The 25,061-nt window shown below is 38.0% G+C and overlaps 1 protein-coding gene across 2 annotated transcripts in view; it reads right to left on the minus strand.

Annotated features, from left to right (window-relative positions):
- Positions 1–275: 275 nt before the first annotated feature.
- Positions 276–25,061, minus strand: part of LOC149156812 (transducin family protein / WD-40 repeat family protein) — a 440,547-nt gene continuing 415,761 nt past the window's right edge. For both annotated transcript variants that reach the window (XM_089438622.1, XM_089438623.1), the window contains exon 16: positions 276–935. In XM_089438622.1, the coding sequence (XP_089294748.1) occupies positions 825–935 (111 nt within the window). In that variant the 3' untranslated portion in view covers positions 276–824. The remainder of the gene's footprint in view (positions 936–25,061) is intronic.

Here is a 25,061-nt window from a genome sequence, read left to right on the forward strand (position 1 = left end):
TTAATTTTAAATATAATCTTATATTTTATTTTTATTTAATTTTTCATTTATTTATTTTTTAAATATATTAATAGTTTTTAATTTTTTTTTAAAATATAATAATAATTTTTAAAAAGTATTATTATTATTTAATTTTTTGTATTTATTTTTAAATTTTAAATTTTTATTTTTTTTAATCTTTTATTTTTTTATTTTGAATGCTTTTTTGGGTTTTTTGGGTATTTTTTTGAATTTTGAAGGCGAAATTTATCATAGTAGTGTTGACTAGATGCTGCTTTGGTCCAAAAGAATCTGTTAATATAAAGTTGAAAATGATTGAATGATACATTTCATCAAGATAGGAATCTTCGCATAATCAAGAAGACTATGATATTACCTTTCTCATCTCACATACAAAATACCTTTAATTTAGCCTCTCATTGGATGTCTCAGCGGTAGTGTCATAATATACAGATGCATTGCATCTTATGCATGATATTTAACAAAAGAAGATCTTTACACCATCATTTTAAAACAGGACCTTCCAAACCTCTTTTCCAACTTCTAGAATGACCCCGAACACCCCACTGCTTCCTTTAACCCAAATACAACTCAAGGTCATGCAAAGAGGTGATCAGTAACTTTAATTTGATTGCACCACTTCCTAATCAGATTGACTTCAAGTGCAAGAAGCTTCAGCCCAATCACTGCTTGTCCTGATTAGTAGTAGACAACTTTAGGACAAAAGAGATGATGGTATTTGTATTCTTTATCCCTTAAGCATGGAAGTTGAAGTTAAGAATTCAGGATATTTGATTTATGTGAACTGCCTACATGGTGGATTGTCATGTTGGCTTATCAGAAATCTGATTCATATGCTGAAATAGTTTCACTGTACCATCTCCACCACATGTAAGGAAGCCATATGGAAAGACTTGGATGTCTGTCACTGCAGCCTGCATCAAAGGAAAACAGCAAAATCATAAAATAATCTTAAAAGTAACATTGTAAAGCAAAAACAACTAATTAACCTTTGAATCTTTAAATTTCATGAAAACATGCTAAAGCACAGATTGCTTCACTCTCACAGTGGCAACCTTTCTGTCGCTTCACAAATAGACATATAAAGGCTACAATATATTTGGAACCCGCATTAACCTAATTTTGGGATCAATTCAGTAAAACCTCAGGCAAATCACACATTTTCGAAGATGCAGAATGTTACAAAAAAATTGTTTCAGAATCCAAGCGTGTGCATAGAAATTCTGGATAGGAATTGTACAACTCATAAAATTTATAGATACATTAAGCTGTATGTGTGAGAGAGAGAGATATTGCTGTTGATGAAAGATGTGCAATCACAGGACTTCAAAATTAGACATAGAGAAATATCAAGTAACTAAATGCATCTCTCAGAAAAGTACAAAGGCAATCATAAAAGCTTGAGTCTATGCTGGAAAGAAAAGTTTAATACAACTATGCTGTAGGAGAAGTACAAAGGCAATCATAAAAGGTTTAGTCTATGCTGGAAAGCAAAGTTTAGTTCAGTTTGAGAGTTTAGTTCACTGCTGTAGCTTTTTCACTTTCGGGATTTCTAGGGATGTTTCTAAAACCTTGATTTCATTTGCTTTGTGCCATACAATTCCTGTTGCACATTCTCCATGCCAAAACAGATTCTATACATAATCACCAGACTTGACTAGGGACAAGATTCATTTTGCCTAGTGAGTCAAACTTGACTCGGGACAAGACTCGAGACTCGTGAGTAAACACGGCAAAGACTCAGAAACATTAAAAGTACGAAATATTTCGATTTCAAAAAAATGTTATTTTAGATAATACGTGAGAGAGAACATCTATAATAATGTACAAAAACTAAACATAATGCAAAGATAACATATCTAAACATAACCAGGTGTATCATACGATACACAAGTTACGATCATGATCAAACCATCATATATATTATCATCACTCATCCATCAAGATTTAAGAAAATTCATAATTGCCATCGGTTATAGCGTATAACTCATGGACGTCAAATGTGAAGAGTCAAATCTGAAATCATATGACAACACCCTAGATGCTGGTCAAAGAATTAGCTAGTACCAAAAACCTAGCTGTTTTGCTTCAAGTTTGAAACCCTGGTCATCAATCATTCGTCAACATTACAAAGCGTGACCTCCAACTCGTGAGAATGAATAGAAACACTAGAATCATGCCACGATTGGCATGAAAATCCACAACCTTCTACCCAAATACTAAATGTGGCTGCGATATGAGAAATATGGTTCATCCTGGCTCCAAACAAGGTCTTCAAGCTGCATCCTCTTCATTTGGAAAGGGTGATCCACATACTCCAATGCATGACTTTTTGGACTTCGATGTGCAACATCATTTTAAGTGACTTGACAGGGCTCCTCTAAAATCCTGTGATATATAATATATATCTTTACAGCCTTCCAATAAAGATGAAGAATACACGAGAAATTTTAAATTCTGATTATTAGCATTATTATTAATTTTTTTTTTTTTTTTTAGTGAAGTTTGTGACTTGTTGCCCTTTTACATATGGCTGGAAATCACTACAAACAGCCAAAACTTGAATGCCCTTTATTGCCATACACATTACAGCATCAAGAATATCTTTTCCAGAAATATTTTCAATGATACATTGAGGAAATGATGCACAAAGAGATGGCTCGAAAAATATGCAAACACCATGCAATTTATAACCATTAAAGAATCCTCAAATAGCTGTAAATTTTCTGCATTTTCTTCACTAGGATTTCGAAATTTATATGGGTTCTCCACACAAATTCCAGAATTATTTATGCCAACGAATCTAAAAATTCTCATCAATACATTTATACCTTTGGCTGCTCTCTTTTGACAAGGGCTCCAGCTTCTTTTCTCTGTAGGAGTGTGAACATAAACTGGACTACCAAAGATGTGCTGATGACTTACCTCTGACTTCACTCCTTTGAACATTTCCTTAGGAGTAATATCCACCAATGCTTTGTGAGGAATCCTATTCTGTAGATACATAGTTGTATTGCAGGCCTCTGCCCACAAAATCATTGGCAATTCCTGGTCATAAATCATTTCCCTCGCTGCCTCCATTATGGTCTTGTTTTTACTCTTGGCAACACCATTCTGCGGAGGGTTGTAAGGTACTGTAGACTCCTTCTTGATCCCTGCTGCCCTACAAAAATCCTGGAACTCATTCGGAGGTATACTGAGTACTTACCCCCATTATCCGATCTCAACACCTTAATCCTTTTCCCGGCCTGGTTCTCCACAAGAGCTTTAAACTCATGAAACCGACCGGAGACCTCACCCTTGGTCTTCAAGAAGTAGATCCAAGTCTTCCTGGAAAATCATCTATGGATGTCGCAAATTACAATGCTCCTGTGATTGATTCAATTGACATAGGACCACAAATGCCTAAATGCACCAAGTCCAACACACCCCTGAACCTAGTCTCACTGCGAGAAAACGTAGCCTTGGCCTGCTTGCCAAGCACACACCGTTTACACACTCTCTCTTGCTCCACCTTGATCTTCGAAAAACCTGTAACCATTTTTCGTAACACAAGAAGAACCCTGTAGTGTAGGTGTCCTGTCCTCCCATGCCATAAATTGTTATGGCTTTCATTTCATGTATGAGAGCATTCATTGGTTGTCCTCTCAACAGATAGAGATTCTTCTCCCTTATCCCAATTACCCACCTCTTGTTGGGATCAGCTCCTTTTGGCCCAACAACCACTTCACCTCCCATGAAGTTGACCTGTAGTCCTCCTTCCTCCATGGCCAAAATTGATATGAGATTCTTTTACAAACCCAATACAAACAACACTTCATTCACCTCCATGATACCTCTTGAGTCCATTTGAAACTCAATGATACCAATGCCTTGTACTGCATACTTGGTATCATCACCAAGCTCTACATGTATATCGCTAGGCTCTGTGGTCATGTTGGTGAAAATGTCTCAAGATCCCTTCATGTGACAAAATGCTCCACTGTCCACAAACCAAACACCTCTCGCGACGGTTCCAGAAAGGAATAATACCAAAGTGAAGTTCTTCTCAAACTTCTCATCCAACTTGTGGCTATTGTGGTTGTCTTTCCCTTGCCCTTCTCCCTGTTTGGACACTAACTAGAAAAATGCTTGAATTTGTGACATCCAAAGCACTTGACTTTGCTCATGTTCTTCTCCTTTTACCATGTGAAGGTCCACCTACACTTTGGTACTGCTTGGTCTTCCTTTGCTCTTTTTCGCTTGCGCAACAAGAGCAAGCTCCTCTTTCTCATCAACACTCTTTCGATGTTGTCTGATTAATGAATTCTCCCAAATCTCCTTCTAGATGATATCATCACACAACTGGCCCTAATCAGGGAGTCGTTGCCTAGCTAGGATCCTATCCACAAAGGTGATCCGATACTTGGCACATCCTTTCAGAGCTACTTTCTCAAGCTACAAATCATTCATAACCTCTCCAACAAATGAAGGCTTGTGATCATGAGCTTGTCGAATCCTTGTGAGCTGAGATGTTATGATCTCTAATTTGTTAATATCATAGTTGCGGGGGAGCGCCCCCCCTGAACCCGCTCCGGGCGGGAGCGGCTCCGGAGCGCGCTCCCAAAAAAAATTTGCGCTCCTTGCCATTTTCGGGAGCGTTTTAGGGAGCGGTCGCTCCGTCATTCCCGGAGCGATTTTTAACGCCCGGGAGCGATCGCTCCCAGGCATTAAAAAATTGCTCCAGGAGCGTTTCGACGGGCACTGGGAGCGATCCGATGGAAAAAAAATCCGTGGACGCCAAAAAAAATCCAATTTTAAAATTTTTCTTTTGTTTTAAAAGCCCAATGGGCCTAAAAAAATTTCATTATCACTTCATTGAGCAAGAGCAAGAGCAAAGGAGCAAGGAGAAGTGAGGAGCAAGTGCTGAGGAGCGAAGAGCAAGTGCCGAGGAGCGAGGAGCAAGCCTGCCGAGGTAAGTAACTTAGTAATTTAGTTAGTTTAGTTAGTTTAATTTAGTTAAATAGTAATTTAGTTAATTTAATTTAGTTTATTGAGTTTAAAAATCATGAATTCAAATTAAATTAATTAATCCCAATAAATTAAATTAATTTGCAGATTCAAGAATCAAAAGCCTACAAACATCAAACACCATGGACCTGGCTATATTTTTTGGCATTTTCCTCTTCCTGGTCCCTTTTATGGTTATTATGGTGCTGGAGAGTAGGAAACGGAGGGGCAAAACTGAAGAGGGGGATGAAGAAGCTGGAGAAAGTCAAATTGGTGAAAACCCCGGTGAGGAGGAGCTGGAGGAGGGTGAACATGACCCTCAAAAAACTAAACAAGACCAAACGCCATTGTGGAAATATGTTAACAGGGCTGAAACAGGGAGGGGGTGGAACCACTAAATTTCATTGCCCCCATTGCAACACTGATTACACAGGTTCATACACCTGTGCTAGAAGACACCTCTGGGAAAAGGCCATGGGATGGAGACAAACAAATAGGAATCAAAACTTGTACAGCAGTGTCAGCAGCGGATAGAGCCAAATACATAAGGGAAGAGGAGGAAGCCCAATACAAATCAAAAAAATCAAGGGGTTTCTTTGAACCAAGCTCACAATCACAAAGAACTCCTTCAGCATCCTCCCAAGGCAGTGGATATGGAGGCACAGGGTCATCATCTTTAAGGCGTAGAACCATATCAGATTTCCTTGATGAGGGGTGTAGGAATGATGTGGATTCAAAGGTTTACAGGTTTCTCTATGCATGTGGGATACCATTCAATGTTCTTCGCTCACCTTATTGGCACGAAATGGTTTCTGCCATAAATGATGCCCCTAAAGGATACAAGAGCCCTGGGTATGACAAGGCAAGAACCGATGGCCTTGATCATGAAAAAGCAAAAATATCACATTCTTTGAATAGAATGACAAGTTCTTGGACTGACCATGGGGTGTCCATTGTATCTGATGGATGGACAAATGTAAAAGGCAAGCCATTGATAAGTGTTCTTGCTGTGTCTGTTAGTGGTCCCATCTTTGTAACTGCACATGATTACTCAGACAAGTTCAAGACCGCCATCAACATTGTAGAAGCATTACTTGAAACAATTGAGCGTATTGGGCCATACAATGTCATCACTGATAATGCTCCTAATTGTAAGGCAGCGGGAGCAATTATTGAGGATAAATACCCCAACATATTTTGGTTTGGATGTTTGGTTCACACATTGAACTTTCTGTTGCATGATATTGTCAAGAACAAAAATGAACAATACCAATGGATTGGTGATTTGTACAAGAAAGGCAAACAAATGATAAAATTTATTACAAATCATAGCAATACCCATGGCCTTTTCCGCAGTCACTCAAGATTGGAGTTGTTGAAGATTGCGAAGACCAGATTTCGTAGCTATTACCTCACCTTCAGGTGCCTTTTGAAGGTAAGAGAGGCATTGGCTAGCATGGTATCAAGTCCACATTGGTAGGTATTAAAGGAAAGGGCTACAAATGCAGCTGACATGGGAGGTTTTGAAATGGTGGAGGAGGCCACTCTTGATGGTCAGTTTTGGACAAGTGTGAGGCAAGTATTGGATTTCACCAAGCCCATTTATCACATGATTGGGTTTGAAGATACAGACAAACCAGTGATTGGCGAGGTGTATGAGCAGATGGATACCATGTTGGGGGAAATAAAAAATATTGTTCATAACAGAGATCCCAACTTGTACAAATTGATTCATGATTGTGTGTGAACGGTGGAATAGACTTAATCTTCCACTACATTGCTTGGCGTATATCCTTACGCCAAAATACTACTCTACATCTTGTTTGAGCCAACCTGCAGCAGGGGGTGGGGTTAGGACCAAACCCCATTTAGATCCAGAGGTAACTAAAGGATATTTGGAAGCATTATAAAAGTTGGTACTCGACAGGGAGGAATGTGCAGCTTTGCGCTTTGAAATCCGCAGATACTTCAGTGGCACTGGTTTGTATGGTAACTTCCATGCAATGGACGACAGAGATAGATTTGATACTTTCACATGGTGGAAAACATACGGCGGCCACAGACTTTTGCCAAAATTGGCAAAAAAATTTCTTTCACAGGTTGTAAATACTTCTTCAGAGAGGTGTTGGAGCACCTACAGCTACATACATAACGTGAAAATAAACAGACTCAATGAAAACCGAGCAGAAAGCTTGGTTTATGTGCACTACAACTTGAGGTTGTTGAGTCATTACTGTGATCGGGCTTATGAGGATCCCACATATAAAATTTGGGACAATCACCCAGAGGATGACAATTTGGAGGATGGCATTGTACATATTGAAGAACTGGAAGAGGAACTTGTAAGGGATGAAGATGAAGCAGTTGCAGCAGCCATGCCACCTCCACCTCCACCTCCACCATCCAGTAGCAGTGCTCGAGGTCCAAGTCTTGTTCCTTTGCTGTCGCCACCTCCATCTACACCTCACGTGGAGGTTCTAGTTTTGGTCGTCGGTCTGTGCGGGAGACTCCTAGAAGACCACCACGACTTGCTTATACTCCTGGAGACTCTCGTGGCAAGGGCCACATGTAGATTTATAGTTTACTTGTCTTTTTTAGTTTCTATTAGACTTTAGTTTTCATAACTGTTGAGTTTTGAGTCCTTGACTCTTGACTCTTGACTCTTTCATATCATAATGATATTTTTTGTAAACAATATATCACTGTGACAATGAATATTTGAAGTTTGAAGTTGGGCCTTGGCAATTATAACTCATTGGTAATGATGTGAATTATGAATATGATGCTTCATGAAAGACTAAAGTTGTTTCATTACACCCCTGAAGAATGGAAAAGGTTTGTTGACGACATATTTGCCAAGTGGAGTCATGGAAAAGAAAAACTTGACCTATTCCTCAATCACTTAAATAGCCTCTCTGACCATATAAAATTCACTATTGAAATTGAAAACAACAACCAACTTCCCTTTCTTGATATCCTTCTAACTAAAAGAGATGGGTCTCTTGGTTTCCAAGTCTACAGAAAGAAAACCCATACAGAAAGATATCTTCATGCAAATTCCCATCACCACCCTAAACAGAAGATTGGCATCATTAGGACCTTAACTACTAGGGCGGCCAAAATATCTGATGCAGACCATCTAAATGATGAGCTTAACCATCTTCACAAGGTGTTTGAACTAAATGGCTACAATAGAAATACCATCAAGAAAGCTATGCACCTATCCCTAAACAAGATAACAATGATATTAAAAATTAAAATTTATCCACTCCTCAAGTCTCCCTTCCATACATAAAAGGAACCACTGATAAAATCTCTAAAATTCTTAATAAACATAACATTAATGTAGCATTCACCCCTGCTAATACTATCAGACAATTATTCAACTCTGTCAAGGATCCCATAAACCCTAAACATCAAAAAGGTGTTTATGTGATTCCTTGCTCATGCGGTAAAGAATACATAGACGAAACGGGTAGGTCTCTTAATATTAGAATTAAAGAACACACTGCTTTCCTAAGAAGAGAAAGGACTTCTAAATCAGCCTTAGCTGAACATGTTCACTCTTCCTCTCATTACATCTGCATAGAAGACGTCAAACTGGTTAGAAAAGAAGACCACTATCTCAAAAGGAAAATCAAGGAAGCCATTGAAATAGAAAAAATGAAGAATAACCTAAACCGGGACGATAGATTAAAACTAAGCAACACTTGGAAACCGTTAATTGAAACCTTAAAAGCCAATAATTAACTATATTCCCTTAAAAAACTTTAAAAAGGTAAAAATAAACAAATAATAAAATCATCAATTATGTAATATCCTCCTTAAACAATACATTTAATTAAAAATCATAAACATAATTTAGTAATAGATTTCTTCACATATAATCATTGACATCATTAAAAAAATAACTAATAGAATGCATATAGGTGTAATTACTGAAATCTTAAAAAAAAAAATAATAATAATAATAATAATAATAATAATAATAAAAAATAAACTTTAGAAATTATAGATAAATAACTCACTAAAACCAAAAAATAAAAAATAAATAAATAAATAAGTTATAAAAAAAAAAAAAAAAAAAAAAAATAAAAATAAATAAATAAATAAATAAATTAAGCAAATAAAACAAATTAATCAAATAAATAAAACAAATTAATCAAATAAATAAATAATTAAACAAAGAAATAAGTACATTAAATTAAATTAATAAACTTATTAAAAAATAATATAATAATAATAATAATAATAATAATAAATTTGTTAACTAATCTATTCGTTTAATTAACTATCAAAAATTAGTTAATTAGTAAAACATAGTAATTAATCAATTAAAAAAAAATATAAAATAAAAAATAAAAAATAATTTTTCATAAATTTATTAAACCTAATAATTAATTCAAGAAATAGAAAAATAAGTAATTAATCAATCCCTGTAAACTTATTAATTAATGAATTAATTAATCAAATTAATAAATTAATAATGTAAATAAATGAATAAACATATTAATAAAGAATACATAATTAAATTAATTAATTTGATTAATCAAACAAATTAATATATTATTTAAACAAATTAATGAATCAATTGAACCAATTATTTAATAGAATTAATAAACATAATAATTAATTCTATAGATAATAAAATTATTTGATTAAGTTATCCCCTTGAATAAATTAATTAATTAATTAAAAATAATAATAATAATAATAAATAATTTAATTAATTAATTAAATAAAAAGATAAGAGCCGACCTATTTTATTATTTCTTTTGTTTTAATAACTTATATATATACCCTAATTATAGCTCTTGGATACATCATTATGATTTTAAGAATATCCATTGACGCATTCTCCCCTGATGATGGACTCACTTGGTAGTCCGAAACGTTGGGTTCATAAAACTCTACAACAGGTCATTCCTCCTCTACCTAAAACTATCCTCACCCGTATGGATTCATTATTTAAAAAGTTGTTTAATTTCATTTCATTATTCATGTTTCATTTTATAAATTTATAACATTTCATATCATGTTAACAGTTAGAAGTTAGGACTTAGAAATATCTTAGATATTACTTCTTGTAATGGTTAAACTTAGCTTACAAGTACAACTTTGGTGATCAATGATGATAAATGTTATTGAATTTTCAATTTTGAAAGCTTGAAGTTGAAACTTTAAGATTGAATTTGATGAATCATGATTCATGAGACTCAATATGTTGCAGTTGTAATATGTATTTTACTAACTTGTGGACATGGTTGATGACGATTATAATTTCTAGATGATTGATGTGATATGGTTCAATGATCAATCTATGTTTTTTCTAATTCATCATTCTACATGTTTTTGTTGACATATATGTATCAAAAATTAAAAAATATAAAAAATATATATATTTTAAAAAAATCGCTCCCGGATTCGCTCCCAAACCGGGAGCTTCTGAAAATGGTCGCTCCCGCTCCTGTTTTCGCTCTCGCTCCCCGCTCCCGCTCCCGCTCCCAAGCAACATGGGTTAATATTAATGTTGTTTAATTTTTCCCACAACACCATCTTACTGTTTGTACTATGATAAACACTGGTTAGGGCTACCCACATTTGGTGTGTTGTGTCCTTCCCTGATATATGAGGAATTATATGATCCCTCGCACCATCCAAAATTATACCCATTTCTTTCAAATCCTTGATTTGGATTTGAAGGAACCTGGATATCTGTTTTCACGAAATTCCACAAACCATTCGTTTTTAAAACTACGGTTATCTGCTCCTCCAAATGATTGAAGTTAGCAGTCCCATCCAACCAGTTTTCATATCTCAAACCACTTAGTGATGCCATCTCACAAATCAACCTAGTAACTTGGCCACAAAACCCTAGTTGCAAAATTACAAATAATTTTGCTATAGTAAAAAGAAGAAATTCGGTGCTACAAACCCTAGTGATCTCGAATTTATCTTTCAAAGTTTTCTAGAGCTTTGATACCATATTAAATCTCCTAATACTAGCCCATATTTATTTTTTCACAACAATTATTTATTCCATTAAATTTATTTTACTATCCAAATAAATTCTGAATTGTTGAAAAATAAAATCACTAATATTCTAACTTCTAGAAATTTATATATAGTAGAAATAAAATCATGGAGAGAGCAATCACACATTACAACAGATAAACACCCCCAAAAATTTTCCTTCATTATTTAATATTAGGAAAATCAAGGTTTTGACTGAAATAAAAAATTACAAGGAAATATGCATTGACTAGAACCTGCAACTCACCCCCGGAAGAATTCAACCCTAGGAATTTCAACCCATTAGAAATTAGCCCCTTAAGAAATTCAGCCTAGAGAATTTTAGTCCACCTCTCACCAGCAACTTGACACTGCACCTTCCCCTCGAACAACCTCTATGCCCCAAGAAATTCGGCCTCTCCAACAATCCAATGTCATGGAAATCTCTCGAATCCACTTGCATTATTCCTCCTTTGTGCACCATAGTGTAGTTGAGGTTCCTTCTCTAGAGAAAATCACTTTCTCCACTTGTGTGTCTTCACTTCTTCCTTAGGCTTATTTTATAACTTTCATCAAACCAAAAAGCCTAACCCTAATCTTGCTTCTAGAAGATCTAGGAAATCAATGGTTGAGATCATTTCTAAGTCACTTTAATTATTGTACTTTCCCTAAGTTAGACTTAGGAAAGAAGACATAGATCACTTACTCCAGAGTCCACGCAAGCACCTAAAGAGGCAATAAATCATCTTCTACATTCTAAAACACCAAGCTTATGCAGAATTGCTTCTGAAGCTACCACAAGCTTCAACAAATATATAGGAAATTTTGCACAGGCTAATCCAAATGATAATTTGAAGCCCACCGCAAATGCTTATATGGGCCAAGACCAACCCCTTGTTTGCACAAAATTTGGTCCATGTAATTGGTGTTTACGTTGAAGAAAAAGGGTTGCCCCATTCATGAGATCACTTGCTAGGTTGGGGTCAAAGAACTTTATCACTCTCAAGTATGGTTGATGGAGGAAGATTTGCATGTGTAGTTTGCATAATTAATGGAAGAGATACACATATTTGGAGCTCCTTTGGGGACTATATGGCATTTTAAAAGTTATAGCTTTCCCTTAATCAAGGAGACATCTAACTTTTGGAGGGTTTTCCTCATTTAATTATTGTACATGTGGCTTGAATAGCCCACATGTATTTTAGATTAATTAATTGAAGAAGAGAGTGTTTTGCCCCTCCACAAACTAGATTAGAGGATTTTACTTTGGAAATTAATATTTTAATGTAAAGGAAGTTAAGCATCACTTATAAATAGAGATGCACTTCTTCAATTTTTCTCAAGGATGGACTTGGGGAGAAATCCCTTAGTGAGTTCTGAAATTTCTACTACTTATCTCATTTTCTAAAAGGTTGCAGAAATATGACTAGAGCAACTTCTTTTGGAGATGGTTTTATGCATGATTTTGTCACCTTCATGGATTTTCAAGGCTAGGGTTAATGGATGATCTTCATTTAATGAGAAGTCTCACTAATCTTGTTGGATTTATGCATGGATGATTATTAAATGTAATTGTGCTTTCTTGGTGGATAGGAGCATTCACTTGGTTTCTTTTTGGATGAATCCCCTCTTGCAAACCCTAGGAATAATTCTAGTGGAGAATCTTTGCCTAAACCTCTTGGATGTTGTAAGATATTAGGTGGATATTCTAAGGTTAGTAGTGGATAGCCCTAGATATTGCGCTAGATCCATTGGATTTCCCCCAAGGGAATCCTTACTTGATTGCATATGCCCCCCAAAAATAGTAGTAGGATAAGGCACAAGTCTATATTCCTTTCTTCAAACCAAACTGTAACATTCTTTCAAGACCATATTATTGGATTTACTCTTCACATCACCTTCCAACTCATTGCCCTAAATGTAGAAGAGGGTTGGTGAGATGATAGTGGCCCCCTCCTAGTTTCACTCTGATCACACTTAAGCTTTTATGACTTTATCTTAAGAAGTGCAAGTTTGTACGATACCAATCATCATCCTCATCTTCGTATTCATCAAGAAAAATAGAACAAGATGAACATTCAACAATGGATTGTGGAGTGGAAGAAGTATTTCAAATTTCAGTTGTAGGTTTCTCAAGAATCAGTGCAGCAAAAGGAATTTCCAACTCAGGGAATTCTAAATCCACATCCCAATATTCTTAAGGTCAATTTTTCTATTCTAGATCCCTACAAGATGAAAAGTGAAGGTTGCACATAGATAAGATCCTCTTCCTTCTGTTAGAAGTTTCTAGAAGTTTCATAACCTTTAATTGGCCTTGAATTAGGGTTTGGATGAGTTAAAGACAACCATAGGTCTACATGGTCAACTCCCAATCTAAAATGCCCAAGAAAAAATGACACACTCCTTTTTTTAGCTTGAAATAGTATTGAAACTTATTGTGGCATCTCATTTGGTGTTTCCAAACCGCGATATGCTTTTCATACATTTCTAGCACATGTAAAACACAATTACATGTTTCAGTGCATTTTGGGGATTTGCATGGAACTAAAATCCACATTTTCTGCAACCTAGTTTTCTCTTTCTATTGGTTTTCTTGTAATTGTAGATTTAACTTTTCATGACTGAATTCAATGAAGTGTATGTTGAAATGTGTAGCTTGAGAGGTACTCCCATAACCCCTGGGGTACTAGGTTTGTGTGGAGTTGACCCACAAAAATGGAGCTTTGTGGGCAACGTACCCAATTGATGTGTTTTTTACCCAAAGTTGTGGGCCCAAGACCAAGGTGGAAAATTGATAGTTTATTGATTGGATGCATGAAGGGCACCCCTTGAAGGGCTAAGGGGCACTTAGGGCATCAATGTTGTGGTGAAATATAAACGAAAATAATTTTTATTCCTTATGAAATTGGTGTTCGAGCAAGATGGGTTAGGTCGGCTTGGTTATATGTCATGACCCTTGGTGTGAAAAGGCGTCACCAAGGAACACTATAAAAAGGAATAAAGATCAGTTCGTTGAGGATCAATCTAAGCATCTCTTCTCATGTGAATTTTTCCCAATGAAGTGCGAAATACCTTAGGAAGCCGCAAGTCTCAAGGAAGGATGAGTTGGTGCATTTATGGTCATTCATAAGTCTATTGAAGGCCAAGTTTAAGCCCAGGTGAGAGAACATTTTACTCTATGTTTTTCAGTCCTTGTTGGAGGTTTGTTTTAGCAGGTAAGGAGGTCATTTCCTGTGTTGATTCTTGCCCTAGTTAGGGTTGTTTCTGTGCATACATAGCCACATTGAAGTCTGATAAGAAGTATGGTAAATTCACCCTGTTCTGTGCATGGAGGAAGGGATGCCAACCCATCCAAAGGAGATGTAAAAGCCTAGGTCTCTTGGCTATGTAAGGGCCATAGGGCTTCAAGATATATATGCCCTACATCATGTTGATTTGGAGTAACATCGGATCTGCTATAGCCATGAAAATTGGTGGAGAGGCTAAAGCACATGAGATCTCGAAGACCCATAAATGGTTTGGGGAAATTCCATCCGGCTAGAGAGATACTAAAATAATTAATATTTTTAATGGGTTCCTAAGTCTAAACTTAGATAAATAAAAATATTAATGGGTATTAATATAAAACTGGGTGAGAATGTTCTAAATGACATGGATCAAGTCAAATCTAATATTAGCCGTTGATTAGGGATTTAATCTCGGCCGTTGAAGGCTCAATAGAAAAAGTAAAAGGTGACGCTTGAGGGTCAGTTGGAGATACACCAAGATTGATTAGTCAGTTCAATTTTCTGGAGCGAGGTTTGCTGAGAGAAATTAAACAAGTGATTTGAGTTGCAACGAGGGGCAGTGAGTGCATAGCAGAGAGGTAGAGATAGTGCCGAAGGACCAGCGCAGAGTCAGAGGAGGCTACACAAAGCTAGTAGGAGCCACACAAAGGGCTAGAGGGATTGCGAAGAGGCTACCAGGGTCTACGTGAGTGATGCAAAGGGCTAGAGAGCATGCACAAAGCATTAGAAGGCTGACGCAGAGCCCAGGAGGGCTGACGTAGAGCCTCAAAGAGGCGTCAGAGAGTTTTTTGTGGAGCAGACTTGCTGAATATCTGCTTCCAAAATGAGGTATTACTGCCAGATTGATTTCTCTGCTGGGTGAGCTAGTTTGGCACCCAATTGTACCCAAGAAAGCTGCTTAATAATAAAACCCTCAGAACTGTTGCACCGGTTTTCCTGAGTTGGGTTTTTCCGGGGACGATTGTCTGAAAATAACAGTGTCCCTTGTGTGTTTGTCTATTCTTTCAGTTGATGATTTGTAGATGGTTGAGACTGTACTTGTGTTTATTTTCAGTATTTATATGGTTAAATAACTTGTTAAGTAATTAAACAAATAGGTGAAATAAACCAAACAATGCAGGAAGAATTTCTAACGGGTTAGACTTAGAAATTCCAACATGGAATCAGAGCATTGTAGATCACAGAAGAGCTGAAGGCATCAGCTGAAATAAGAAATTTGTAGAAGAAATCGTTGTCCCGAGAGATAGAAGTTGTTCATAAGCAGAAAGAAGCAGAGAAGGAGTGACGCAGAGGGCTTGCGTTATCAGTTCAAGCCAGAGAGATGGCCAGCGCAGAAGCAGTGAGAGGCAAAAGAGGCTCATGAAGAGCCACGTCATCCTGCTCAGCTAGGTAGGAGTGACACAGTTGGTTAGAGGAGCGATTGAGCCTTACAGAGATTGTGTAGAGCTAAGTGGCTCAGTTTCTTTCGCTGCTAGGGCCTAGGAGCTATGGGCAGAATGTGGATTGTGAAGCTAGTGGGGTGTTGTTGCTGTCGAAGCAGAATAGTACCTAACGGGACAGAAACAAGGTAGAGGGAGTCGCTACCTAGGCGGATTTCTAGCCAAGAAATCCAGATCAGTGTTGCAAGAGCAAAGGGGATCAGAGTGGAGCGATTCGATTGTTGGCAGAAGGATTTCCAGGAGGGAAATTGAGACTCAAAGGGAGTCTAGCAGAGGATTTCCAGGAGGGAAATCGAGACTCAAAGGGAACCGAGAAGAGAACTTCTAGGAGGGAAGTAGAGACTTAGAGGGAGTCGAAGAGAAGAGCAAAGATGGCAATGAACGAACTAAGGGATCAGGACAGGTTGGATGGAGCATCCAACTTTGTCAACTGGAAGGCTAGGATCTTGCCTGTTCTGGATAGACATCGCATCAAGGCCTTCACCTCGAGAACTGTGGCTATCCCAGTCGACCCAGCTGATAACAAAAGGTATGAGGATGAAATGGCCAAGGCAAAGTGCATAATCCTTGATGGGGTCAAGGATCATGTAGTTCAACATATTGCCAAGAACAATACGACAAAGGAGATGTGGGATACCTTAACGACATTGTATCAAGGCACTTCCGTGTAGAGGAGGATGCTACTGGAGAATCAACTGCGGTCATATTAGATGCAGAAGGGGGAGTAGATAGCTCTATTCCTCAGCAGGTTGCAGGAGATTTGGGACCAACTTACTTCCATAGGGGCTACGCCGGATCAGGAGTTCATGGTGAGGATTGCCCTGAACGTAGTCTCCGAGGAGTGGGAGACATTTGTCCAAAGCATTTTGGGCAGAGCGAATCTTCTAGGTTGGGAAGATATGTAGGTAGCTCTTCGCCAAGAAGAGATTAGACGACTGACCAAGACGGGAAGTAGTAGTAAAGGTGGTCGAATCAAGAAAAAGGAGGAAGAGGATGCGGCTCTGGCATCTGCGAGACAGCAAGGGAAGAGGAAGAAGGACATCTCCAAGATAAAGTGCTTCCATTGTGGGGAGCTGGGTCATTATGCAACCCAACGTCCCAAGAAGAAGAATAAGGGAGAAGCTTCTAACTCCAAGGCAGCACTGACTAAGGCAGAGAAGGAAGTAGAGACTTATGACGACTGTGCCATGTGTGCTCATTAACCTCTAGAGAAGAGGTGGGGAGACATCGGGTTGTAGTCAGGAGGACTACAGAAGATGTAGGGTAGGATCCTTGAGGTACCCAAACTCTTGGATCATATTAGGCTACAGGAACCCTAAGAAAGACAGTAGCAGGATGACGGATGTCGGCAGAAGCAAGATGCGGATGGAGCGGCAAAACATTGCTAGAGTGCAGGGATCTATAGTAGCGCACTGGGGGTTGCAGGAGTGTGAGAGGCACAAAGGAGTTTGCAGCAGTGCAGGAAGGCACAAAGGTGTTTGTAGCAGTGCAAGAGGCACAAAGTTGTTACAGTAGTGCAGAGGGAGCACATGATAGCAACAGAGAGAGCTTCAAAATCAAGAGGGCTTCTAGCCTTACAAGGATGTCAGTCGTTGGGTAGATCAGTGACCAACGTCTCAGTAACTGAGTTGCAGTGCAGCAGTAGCAGTAGTAGTGCTATGGGCAGCACGAGCAGCATGATGAGAGAAGGCTGCAGTGCAGATGCAGTGTTGGGAGAAAGGACTAGCAGCAACATAGATGTAGAGGTAGTTGCAGTACAAATGTAGCATTGGTAGTGGCAGAGCCATGGGCAGCAGCATAGGAGGCAGTAGTGCAGAGGATGTTGGGCAGCAGCCCAAACATCAGCACAGGTGCTGGTGCCGGAGGATCAGAGTGATGTTCAGTGGTGGAGCATTACTAGAGCACATTCCGCGCTAAGAGGGAGTGTTGATTTGGGGTAGCATCGAATGTGCTCTAGCCATGAAAATTGGAGGAGAGGCTAAAGCACATGAGATCTCTAAGACCAAGAAATGGTTTGGGGAAATTCCACCCGGTTAGAGAGATATTAAAAATAATTAATATTTTTAATGGGTTCCTAAGTCTAAACTTAGGAAAAGAAAAATATTAATGGGTATTAATATAAAACTAGGTGAGAATGTTCTAAATGACATGGATCAAGCAAAATCTAATCTTAGCCATTGATTAGAGATTTAATCTCGGCCGTTGAAGACTCAACAAAAAAAGTATAAGAGGAGGTTTGAGGGTTAGTTGGAGATACACCAAGATTGATTAGTCAGTTCAATTTTTTCGAGCTGGGTTTGCTGAGAGAAATCAAACAAGTGGTTTGAGTTGCAACGAGGGGCAAAGATAGTGCTGAAGGACCAGTGCAGAGCCAGAGGAGGCTACGCAGAGCCAGTAGGAGCCACACAAAGGGCCAGAGGGATTGCGCAGAGGCTACCAAGGCCTACATGAGTGACGCAGAGGGCCAGAGAGCCTGCATAAAGCATCAGAACGTTGACATAGAGGGTTCCAGGCTGACGCAGAGGCCAGGAGGGCTGACACAAAGCCTCAGAGAGGCGTTGGAGAGTTTTTTGTGGAGGAGACTTGCCGAATATCTGCTTCTGCAAAGAGGTATTACTTCCAGATTGATTTCTCTGTTGGGTGAGCCAGTTTGGCACCCAGTTGTACTCAAGAAAGCTGCTTAATAATAAAACCCTCAGAACTGTTGCATCAGTTTTCCCAAGTTGGGTTTTTCCGGGGACAATTGTCCAAAAATAACGGTGTCGTTGGGTGTTTGTCTATTCTTTCAGTTGATGATTTGTAGATGGTTGAGACTGTACTTGTATTTATTTCAAGTGTTTATATGGTTAAATAACTCGTTAAGTAATTAAACAAGTAGGTAAAATAAACCAGACAGTGCAGGAAGAATTTCTAACGGGTTAGACTTAGAAATTCCAACACATCAGTCATCTTAAGGTGCGTTTAGGGACTATGTGAGGGTTGGTTGTTTGTAGCACAAGTTTAGTGAATGCAAGTGGGCATTTCATTCATGCGAAGGTTGCTAAATGAAGCCTTGTGTACAATGATCCTTTGAGAAGTAAAGGGACTGTTAAAAGGTTGTTAGATAAACCCTAAGTATAGTGATAAAGGAGCAGTCTTGTCAATGTTAGAGAGAACCCTTTAAAGAACTTATGTGTAGTGATATTTGGTGTGGCAAAGCATTGCTAGAAGGCAGTTTGTTGGTGAGGCTAAGTTTAGTCATCTTGGAGCAGTAGGAGTGATTGATAGAGGTAGTTTGGTCATTTGAATTGGTGGAGAGGCTAAGACACATGAGATCTCCAAGATCCAGAAATCATTTGGAGAAATTCCACCCAGAAGAAGAGATATTAAAATAATTAATATCTTTAATGGGTCCCTAAGTCTAAACTTAGGAAAATAAAAATATTAATGTATATTAATATAAAATGGGTGAGAAAGTTCTAAGTGACGAGGATCAAGCCAGTTCTAATCTTAGTTGCTGATTAGGGAATTAATCTCGATCATTGAATCGTCAACAGGAAAAGTATAAGAAGATGCTTGAGGGTCAGTTGGAGACACACCAAGAGAGATCAAGAATTTGATTTTCTGGGGCAAGGTTTGCTGAGGAAATCGAGTGTTATGAATATAATTCATAACAAAATAAATAAATATAAATAATATAAATACTAAGTAATCAAGTACTGATTATGTTAAGAAGTCATTAGATAAGTAAAAAGGCATGTCTAAAAGACATGCCCGGTCATGAAAGGACACCTGCTTATGTATATATATGTGGGTCCTCATTGTAACATTCATCACTTATACATTTTATATATATAATAAGTTATTATTACAAATACCTCTTGTGTATTTTTACATTCAAGTCTACAAACTATCAATGTTTATGCTTTAGTGGTATCACAGCCATGGCACACAATATAATCATGCGGGTCTTTGAACGTTGTTCTCTACACAATGTGCCATTACATTCACGTCCTGATGGTGTTGAGCAGTTTAGTAAAATTCAAGAAGCATTTTAGCGATTAAGTTAAAGCATATCGAAAGGAATTCAATAATAAGGAAGGTAATAGCAACAATGAAGAAAAGAAACAAGGTGAAGCATGAAAAGAAGATTTTGACCAGAATGATGATAAGGAAAATGAATATGTTGCAAAAAATGGTCAAGATAATGATTCCGATGAAAATGATATAAATGAAGATGAGGATTATCTTGAGAAACAAGGAGATGTACAATATCATATTGATAACAATGCTGATAAGATACACAATGTTGCTGATCCAGGTGGATGCTGGCAGCCACCCACCTATCCCACTTGGACCCCCACAACTGTCTCTTGCAGTTTCCTAAATTGTAGCACAATTTACTATTTGTAGCAGTTTTTCGGGTCTTGAACTTCCAGAGCCATTTTGAGGCCCTAAATGACGTTTTTTGGGAAATTTGGCAGCAACATGGGTCTATAGATCAATGTTTCTATTCCCAAAGCTGTAGTCCTCATATAAATCTTTCTAATGAGCTATTGTGCGCGTCAAACGGAGAAGTTTATGTACCAATTTATGTACCAATTTACCCAAAAAGTTTATGTACCAATTTACCCAAAACGGGGCCAACAGTTTGGCGTTTCATCTTCTAGGGTTAGGTTTTTGGATGTTTAGGGTTTTCCATTGTTTTTCAACAATAAATAGGCCTTCGAGCCTCATTGTAACACAGTTCAGAGGCATGTAGCCGCCACATCTCTTCTCAGAGATAAGCTACCATCGCCCTAGTTGGTTTATTTCCATTTCTGTTTGTAAGCGTATTTCAGTATTTTATAGTAATGAAATGAAGTATTATTTCCGCTGCATCTGTGTATTTATGACTATCTCTGTAATTTGTTGCGTTCCTGTTTAAATCCAGATCAGTGGTATCAGAGCGGTCTGCTTTTTCTTTTTTTTTCTTTGCATGTCCCCAACAAGGTCAAGATATAAGGAGTTAGAGCTTGAACTGGTAGAACCTTTGCAAGACTAGCCTCGCAAATCCTGACGGCCTCCCATGGCGGATGAAAAGAAAGACAAGGGGGCAGGAGATCCTATCAAAATCTTGCTCGAAGAAGCCCTCGAGCGACAAAGGAACGCGATGATGGACAACTTTGCTGAGATCCTTCAGCGACTACCTAGAGGCGACGCATCGGCTTCTAACAACTACTCTGGAAACGCCACACCCTTTATGGTACAAGTTAATTTTGAAATTCCCATATTCGAGGGTCAAATAAACGTAGATGCCGTAGATAAATGGTTAAATCTGCTAGAAGGGTATTTTTATATTCATGATTTTTCCAGTCGGGAAAAGATTATTTTCGTTCTTCTCAAAGAATCCCCCCACGTCAAGGACTAGTGGGAAACCTACTACGAGCAGAAGGATAAAAGTACGGGCTCACTATTTTAAGCCGCACCCACTTGTAATTCATTTCGGGATGCCGTCAAGGAGCAGTACTACTCTGTCGACAAATACATAAAGTGGACCACGCTACGGCAGGGAAGGGACCAAGATGTGCCGAAGTTCACAAACATTTTTCATACCCTTTGCACACAATTGGATATCAAGGACTTTGAGTTGCATTTGGTACTCAAGTACCGCGGCTGCCTACACAGATACATTTAGGAAGAGATGGAGTTCCTGAACATCTCCTCGCTCGGCACGACGTACTAATATGCTATCAAAATCGAGCAGAAGTTCAAACAAAAGAAGCGAAACCTCGAACCTGCAAATCCGAAGCAAGGGAAAGGCTTCCCCAAATCGCAGAACCAAGGACAGAGCCAAGATGGGGCAACCCAAGACAATCCGTCGAAGCCACAAGAAAAGAACAACACCATGAGGTCGAAGAAGGACACAAGGAAGTGGTGTGAGTTCCATAAGAGCCCCACTCACAACACAAGTGAGTATCGAACCAAGCAGTCGCTGGTGGCCGAGTTGAAGGCTTCAAAATCAGATGCATGTTCCTGTTGGAATTATGATGCATGTGTTGTACTTGATGGCAACCCACTTGTAGCAGAACAACTCACTTGTATATGGTAACTAGATGAATCTACACGAGAGATATTAGATGTGACAGAATGCATGACAGTTGTGTTTACAGATGTGACAAAATGTAGGGCAGTTCAAAGGAATCAGTTCAGAAGTAATGTACAATGACAACTCTCTTAGATGACAGTTCACAGTACAGTAGGTTAATAGCAAAGGATTACAGATCAGACTCCAAAGAATGAAGTAAGAGGTATACATAGGTTCACCTTGTCCAAGCTGCGTATACATGTAGGTTTATTGAATAAAAGAAGCATATACGTACACACGCACTTTCACAGAAGGAAGAACTCATACATGTTGAAAAACTAAGTTTTTGGTCTGAGGTATTTGGTCCAAGGTATTTGACCCAAGGTATTTGGTCCGAGGTATTGACTCTAGGTATTTGGTCCAAGGTATTGGTTCTAAGTGGTTTTGGTCAATGGTATTGAGAAAGGCATAAAACTATATAAGGAGGAAAAGATCATTAGGCCAAGGTGTGCAAGTATTGAATATCTGATGAAGCATGAGATCTAGTATGCAGGTTATCGGCTTATGGTGCTTTGCTTGATCTGAACCAAGGATGAACCGTAGCGGTTGATGATAGATAAGATCTAATGATGGATCAGGATCTTAAGGCTTGAAATGAATTATCATTATGTGGTTTGATTATGTAGTCTAGATCTGATTATTGACGCATGTGTTAATGAAGTCCGGAATAGCTGCAAAATTATGAATTAATATTTGCAGATATGTACGCTGGTTGGCTTTGATAAAAGCGTGTATACACGCTGGTTCAACACATCTAAGTAGCATATACATTATGAAATATGATATTTGAAGTTGCAGTTGAATCTGGCTGTTGTTGCAGAATTCTGGGTTCTGCTGTGTGTTTTCATCACTGTGTTTTGATGATAGTACACTGAATGTTTAGATTGATTGATCGTGATTTGCTTCAGTGATGATGGGCTTTTAGTGATTCAGTTGTGGACGATTCAGAGATTGATAATTGAGTTTCATTGATCAGTTAATGCAGATGTATTTGATGGTTGTATTGCATTGGTGATTGATTTTGAGCTTAATTGTTGGTGATGGGCTTAGTATGAAAATTGGATGAAACGAGGCCTTCATGTGTATTGTTGTGTACCAGGAGCATCCAGTCTAAAAATTTATGAAACGTGGTCCCTAGAGGAAGAAAGAAGGTTGTAGCCTTCTATAGGTCGGTGCCTACGTACTAGTAAACATATAGGATAGTAAAATAGCTAGAGGGTTGTAGCTCCCTTCCAGTAGAAGCTGGAGAACGAGAGAAGGTTGTAACCTTCTGCAAGTAGAAGCCTGTGTACTGGTATGAGTCTACACCAGTGCAATGTTGTAAACAAATTTTTTTATTATTAAATGAAGACAAAGACGACAACAGCAGGTGGTTTTCACCCACATTGGGTTTCCACCTTAAATCTTGGTGTTCATGTGTGTTGCTTATGTGTGATGGTTCATTCTGTTATTAACTGAACATGGTTATTGTTTAATGTTTAACAAAGTACTGATGCACAGATTAAACATATGATGAATTAACTGAATCATAAGTTCACTAGATATACGCTAGTTGCCTTAAGAACAGTTGCGTGCACATGCGAGTTCCCTTCGCTGAAGTAGTGTATATAAATCTGATAATGGAAATGAAAAATTATTGACTTATTAATACTGATTCCCCCCCCCTCTCAGTATTATTTCCAACAATTGGTATTAGAGCAGGTCCTTTGATAGAAGCTTGATCGCTTGAAGGAGATCCGTAGAACAATGGGAAATAAGCTAAAGAAGAAAGCGCCTCAGAAGAAGAAGACATCTCAAAGGAACTATGACAGTGGGAGAGTCGATTGGGGATTATGTGGAAGCAACTCTTCAGATTTAGAATCACCTCAGAATGAAGATGAAAAAGAACTATCAGGTATGAATTTGTTATCCTCTGGTGATACATTTCTCTGTCCATTTGAAGATGATGAAAGTGATAGCGAAACAACTGAATTTTCTCTTATGGGTGAGAGAGAAAGATATCAAATAAAGGCAGAATTTAAAAGGCTCACAGACAAAATTAGAGATCAACAAGATCTATTGGACAAAAGGGAGTGTGCCTTCAAAGAAGAAGCTACCAAACTAAAAGCTCAACTAGAGGAAGGAAACAAGGAAAAGGAAGATCAATGTCAAAAGCTACAGGATGAAGTGACATCATTAAGAAATGAAGTAAATAAAAGGAGCACAACAATCAAGAAACTCAAAGATAGATCCAGTTACTATGAAAGTCTTGAAGCTAAGATCCTCTCTCTAAAAGAAGATCTTGAAAAATCAAATAAGCAGAATGAAGAACTACTCCAAGCTCTTGAAGAACAAGAAAACGAAGTTCTTGAATTAAGGCAACAAATGGAAGAAGGAAGAAAAGCTGAAGGAATCATGAAGAAACAATATCTTGAAAAGGAAGAGCAATATCAGGTTGAGGTAAATATCCTAAAAGGTAAATTAGAAGAAAAGGATAAGCTTTTACGATTTCAAGATATTACTAAGATTTTGGATGATATTCTCAGTAGTCAAAGGTCTCTCGCCATAAAAGTTGAAGGTGAATCTAGCTCAGAAAGTGAGGCAAGGAACTCTAATGCAAAATCTGAAATGCTCAACAAGGAGATGAGAGGTCAACAACCAAGGAAAGAAATTCTTCAAAGAAAATCTTTTACTCCTAACTATGGAAGTGATAGTCGGTTATTTCCTCAAATGAATAATGTTGAATGTTTTATATGTCATAATCTTGGACATGTTGCAACGAGATGTGGAAGTAGAATGGTTCAAGCCCATCACACAGAAAGATCATCAGCTTCTAGGTACTTTAAGGGATATTGTTTTTCTTGCAATATGTTTGGTCACAAAGCCATTGACTGCTATAGAAGAAATATGAAACATGTAAAATGTTATGCATGTAACAAGTTTGGACATATAGCAAAGGAATACAGGAGAAAATTTCGGGCACCATACCAAAAGGAGAAAACATAATCACTCGAAGATATGGAAGAAGAAGGAAGTACAGTTAGAAAAATGTGACATGGCACAATGTACAGACATAACAAACTCAGGGGGAGTTGAAAGTGTGAAACTCCAATATTCTAAATCTCATACGCAAGTTTCATGAACACAAGTCGCGAATATACGCGAGTTTGAAGCTGCACAGTCGCGTATATGTGGTTTGAGAAAAATGTTGTGGGACAGACTTAGAAA

Source organism: Pinus tabuliformis, chromosome 9 (assembly GCF_031772625.1).
Source record: "Pinus tabuliformis cultivar Carrire ecotype Pingquan chromosome 9, CPIR1, whole genome shotgun sequence".
In the NCBI taxonomy this organism is placed as follows: Eukaryota; Viridiplantae; Streptophyta; class Pinopsida; order Pinales; family Pinaceae; genus Pinus; species Pinus tabuliformis.